Source organism: Neophocaena asiaeorientalis, unplaced genomic scaffold (assembly GCF_003031525.2).
Source record: "Neophocaena asiaeorientalis asiaeorientalis breed wild unplaced genomic scaffold, Neophocaena_asiaeorientalis_V1.1 scaffold1004, whole genome shotgun sequence".
NCBI lineage: Eukaryota > Metazoa > Chordata > Mammalia > Artiodactyla > Phocoenidae > Neophocaena > Neophocaena asiaeorientalis.
Genome location: NW_020174276.1, coordinates 570,458 through 575,101, shown reverse-complemented (window position 1 = coordinate 575,101; position 4,644 = coordinate 570,458). Strand labels below are relative to the sequence as shown.

Below are 4,644 nucleotides of genomic sequence, written 5' to 3'. Positions count from 1 at the left end.
CCTGGGCCTTCAGGTGCCCTCTCCCTCTGCGGGGTGTTGAGGAACCTCCGGGCCCGAGAGACACACCGACGTTTTCTCCTCCCCAGGTGACAAGGAAGAGCGGGAGGTGTCTTGGTGAGTCCTTCGTGAAGGACCAGCTTGTCCCGAGGAGCTGTGGGGTCCCCACCTCCCCTCTCTTTGGGACCCGGCTCTGTTGCTCGTCCTTCGGTGGCCTGTTTCCCACTTTGCCCAGTGGGTTCTGGAATAGCTCGCGAGCTCCAGCATGCTGTTTGGCTGGGCCAGGGTGTTGGGGCCGCCTAGTGTCCACACCCACTCCCCTCAGAGCCAGCTCCTGTTCACGACAGGACCCAGTACACACAGAGAAAACTCCAGAAGAGCCGCCTTCCCCGCCCCATCTCCCAGTATAACCAGAAGCTCTTTGGGGGAGACATGGAGAAGTTTATCCAGGTACTTGCTTTGTGTCACCCGCCAACCAAGTGCGGGCCCCTCCCCGCTTCTGCTCTCCCTCCAGCCCCGGGGGCTGCCTGTGAGCCCAGTAACCTCCACCCCGGCCACTGGTCTCCTCCTGGGTGGGCCTTTGTCGGGCCTGCACTGGTCAGAGGGCACGTCCCTAACTAGTAACGGAAAGCCTCGGGTGGCAGTGATTTTAGGGCTGAGGAGTTGAGTTAACAGAAGCAAGGGTGTCCGCGGGCCCCACTTCTGGGGTACGAGAGAGGAAGTAAGGGAAGCAAGAAGGATCAGAAAAGAAGAAATCACACTGTTATTTGCAGGATGTGATTCTGTATGTCACGGTTCAAAAGAATCAACAGACTATTTAAGTGAACAAATTTTGGGTTTCACGATGTTACTTGATTCGAGGTCGACATACGGAGTTCGATGGCATTTCCACATGCCAGCAATAAACAGTTAGCAGGTAAAACGTAAGGCATGGCCCGAGACGGCACCAGGGATGTCGGACACCTGGGCATGCATCTCGCAGGCCTTACTGCTGACCGCATAACGCATTAAGAGAAAATAAAAGCGAGCGAGTGACGAGGCAGGATGTGCTGTGTCCACAGTGGAGGGAACACCCTCTCTGTCCCTGTCCCCAGAGCTCGGGCCAGTCCGTGCCCCTGGTGGTGGAGAGCTGCATCCGCTTCATTAACCTCAACGGTGAGTAAGACCTGGGCCCTCCTGCCTCTGGCCTGGCACCCGATCCTGCGCCCACCGGCTCTCCGTCCTCCCGCAGGCCTGCAGCACGAGGGCATCTTCCGGGTGTCGGGTGCCCAGCCCCGGGTCTCGGAGATCCGTGACGCTTTTGAGAGAGGTGGGGACCGGCGGGGCCGGGGGTGAGGATGGGGGTGGGTGGAAGAGCCGGTGCCATCCGCCTTCTTGCCCCCTGCGCCACCGTGTCGCCCTCAGGAGAGGACCCACTGGTGGAGGGCTGCACCGCCCATGACCTGGACTCGGTGGCAGGTGTGCTGAAACTCTACTTCCGGAGCCTGCAGCCTCCGATATTCCCCCCAGAGCTGTTCAGGGAGCTGCTGGCTTCTGCGGGTGAGGCGGGGGTCTGAGGCGGGCCCTGGGGGGGGCCCCTCCGCGCTGGCCTCCACGGCTGCGCTCACGGCTTCTCTCCGGGGCACTGGCCTCGGCCGCAGAAGCGGAGGCCGCGGCGGAGTGGGTGGAGCATGTGAGCCGCCTCCTGGCCCGGCTGCCCCCACCGGTGCTCGTGGTCCTGCGCTACCTCTTCGCCTTCCTCAACCAGTGAGTACCTCTCGGCGCGGGGGGAGGGGGGGCGAGGGCGGCTCAGGGGTGGCCCTAGCCAGCTGCTAGCGGGCGTGAGGGGACACCGGGCCGAGAGCTCCCTGCCTGTGACCCACCTGTGCCCCCAGCCTGGCCCAGTACAGCGATGAAAACATGATGGATGCCTACAACCTGGCCGTGTGCTTCGGGCCGACGCTGCTGCCCGTACCCGCCGGGCAGGACCCGGTGGCCTTGCAGGGCCGGGTGAACCAGCTGGTGCAGACGGTCATTGCACAGCCCTCGCGGGTCTTCCCGCCCCTGTCCCTGCTGCCCGGCCCTGTCTATGAGAAGTGCATGGCGCCGCCTTCTGCCAGCTGCCTGGGGTAGGCTCTTCGCGCTGCCGGGAGGGAGGTCCGGCAGATCGGGGATCCCTCGTGCGCTCACCCGCCTTGCTCTGCTCTGCACTGCAGGGATGCCCAGCTGGAGGGCCCGGCGGGGGAGAACGAGCCGGAGCCGGAGGCTGGGAGCCTGGCCCCGGAGGACGGTGAGCGGGGCGGGAAGGAGTGCCCCACCCTGTCCCCGCCCTGGATGCCCACTCCACCCCTCCCCCACACTGGGGTCCCCTCTTCTCCCTAGACCCAGAGGGGGTTGTGGAGGCCGTGGCCTGCTTTGCCTACACGGGCCGCACGGCCCAGGAGCTGACCTTCCAGCGGGGGGACGTGCTGCGGCTGCACGAGCGGGCCTCAGGCGACTGGTGGCGGGGCGAGCACGCCGGGGCCCGGGGACTCATCCCCCATAAGTACATCACGTTGCCGGCGGGGTGAGTGAGTGAAGTTGGGGCCCTTCCTGGGAGGCTCTCCTTTCACCCGGGCTTCTGGCCCTTCCCCCGCCCCGAGTCCCCGCTTCCGTTAGGCCCGGCGTGGCCCAGAGTGCGCCTTTCTGACCACTTCTGGCCAGCGCTGAGCCCTCTGGCCCCCAGACCCCAAGCCCAGAATGAGCGTTCTAACAGGCGGTCTTGTCTCTCTGGCGCCAGGGCAGAGAAGCTTGCTGTGGGCCAGGGGCTGCCGGCCGCCGGGGAGCTGGTGAGCAGCCCAGAGGCCCTCCCGGCCATGGAGTTTGTCCAGAGGTGAGCAAGGGGAAGACCCCTTCCGGGGGCCCTGCCCGCCCACCCCAGGCTGGAGGAGGGTGGGGTCAGACCTCAGCCGCGTGGAGAGGGACCGGCCTCACTGTTCCCTTTCCCTTGGCCACACCCCGGGCTGGGAGAAGCCACTGCCAGGCAGCGCAGGGGCTCCCCAGGGCCCCCGCCAGGCCCACTGTCTATGCCCTAGCAGGCCAGAGCCGTGCACCCAACCCGAGGCCCCTCTCGGCACACCCGGGGCCCCCTCTGGGCCCAGACGGCGCTGCTTGGTCCCAGCATCCCCGGAGCGACATGTGGAGGTGGATAAGGTGAGAGCTGGGAATGGCTGTGTGGCAAGTGGGGGGCACCTCTCGGGGGCTTCCCCTTATGAACCGGACTCTTCCCTCCCAAGGTTCAAGTCTGACCTTCCTGACCTCAGACCAGCCGGTGGAGCCCAGCCTAGGGAGGGGCAGGCCGGCAAGGGTGTGAGTGCAGTGGGGAGGGACGGGCCTGGAGGCAGGGTAGAAGGGAAGGGAACCTGGGGCTCTCACATTTGGGCTTCATGTTCGGTTCCTGAGTGGGACGCGGTGAGTGGGACAGGCTTCAAGGCTGGCATCTAGAGCCAGGCTAGGTGAAAGGTGGTGACGTGGCAGGCGCTTGGTGAGCCAGGGAGGATGAAAGGGGCAGATGGAAAAGAGGCTGAGGGAAGTGGCTGACTGGGGAGCCAGGCGGGGCCGTAGTTCTTGCAGGGGGAGAGAGCGGGTGCCGGATGCGGCCGGGGCCAGGGGTGCAGCCCGGGGACACCCGGCTCCCTGCTGTGTCCGCTGGGCCCAGCGAACCCCACTGTGGACTCCCAGTGGGCACCGCCTGGCTGAGCCCCGGGAACCGTGTGAGCACTTATCACTACATCTGGGGTCTGCCCAGATAACCCAGGATCGTCTCCCCATCTCAAGATCCTGAACTTATATCTGCAAAGGCCCTATTTCCACACAGGGTCCCAGCCCAGTGCAGGCTGGGGGGGCGGGTAGGATGTGCACGTCTCTCCAGGGGCATTTCAGCCCCTCCTCCCTGGGCTGCAGGGGGCCACTGGCCCTGGAGGTCCGGGCACGCTGGTGGCCCCCGAAGCCAGGGGATGGTGGCTGTGATCTCAGCCAGGGAGAGAGTGGGAAGAGGAGGGGGACCCGGGGCCCAGCCAGAGGGGCTCCCATTTCAGGGCTGGACTGAGGATTGCTGTCCCCGGAGGAGACGGTGACCGCCACACCAAAAGTGGCAGGAGCGAAACCGGGCAAGGGAGGGGCGACAGCTGCGGGGCCCACGGAGGGGAGGGGCCTGGGGACAGGCGGTGGCCGAGGACTTTGTTTCAGGGGATGGAGGAGTTTGGGTAGAGGCTTGGGCAGCGGAGGGCAGGAGGGCCTCGCTCCTGGGTCAGCTGGCACCACTGACCTGGGGGTGGGGGACTGGCTGGCCAGGTGGAGGCCGCTCACATCGACGCCCTGCCTTTCTCTCCTCCCCGCCAGGCCGTGGCGCAGACCATGGACTCTGTGTTTAAGGAGCTCTTGGGGAAGACCGCCGTCCGTCAGGGCCTTGGGCCGGCGTCCACCATCTCCCCTGGCCCTGGGCCCCGCAGCCCGAAGACCGTGGCCTGCGGCCACCTCGGCAAGAACAAAGGCTTCTCCCGTGGCCCTGGGGCCCCAGCCTCACTCTTGGCCTCCCATCCCCAGGACCTGGACTCACCCCTCAAGCCGCACTGAGGTGCTACCGGTTCCTCTGCAGGCCCCGCCCCGCCCCAGGCGGCCACGGGGGAG

At 66.1% G+C, this 4,644-nt stretch overlaps 1 protein-coding gene across 1 annotated transcript in view; it reads left to right on the top strand.

Moving 5' to 3' along the window:
* The window catches only part of ARHGAP4 (Rho GTPase activating protein 4), an 18,504-nt gene that overhangs the window by 13,471 nt on the left and 389 nt on the right, over positions 1-4,644 (top strand). Inside the window, exons 11-22 of the mRNA XM_024755814.1 lie at positions 87-114; positions 345-447; positions 1,092-1,152; positions 1,229-1,306; positions 1,402-1,536; positions 1,638-1,743; positions 1,872-2,105; positions 2,193-2,266; positions 2,359-2,542; positions 2,756-2,848; positions 3,054-3,168; positions 4,357-4,591. Of these exons, the coding sequence (XP_024611582.1) occupies positions 87-114; positions 345-447; positions 1,092-1,152; positions 1,229-1,306; positions 1,402-1,536; positions 1,638-1,743; positions 1,872-2,105; positions 2,193-2,266; positions 2,359-2,542; positions 2,756-2,848; positions 3,054-3,168; positions 4,357-4,590 (1,445 nt within the window). The 3' untranslated portion in view covers position 4,591. The remainder of the gene's footprint in view (positions 1-86; positions 115-344; positions 448-1,091; positions 1,153-1,228; positions 1,307-1,401; positions 1,537-1,637; positions 1,744-1,871; positions 2,106-2,192; positions 2,267-2,358; positions 2,543-2,755; positions 2,849-3,053; positions 3,169-4,356; positions 4,592-4,644) is intronic.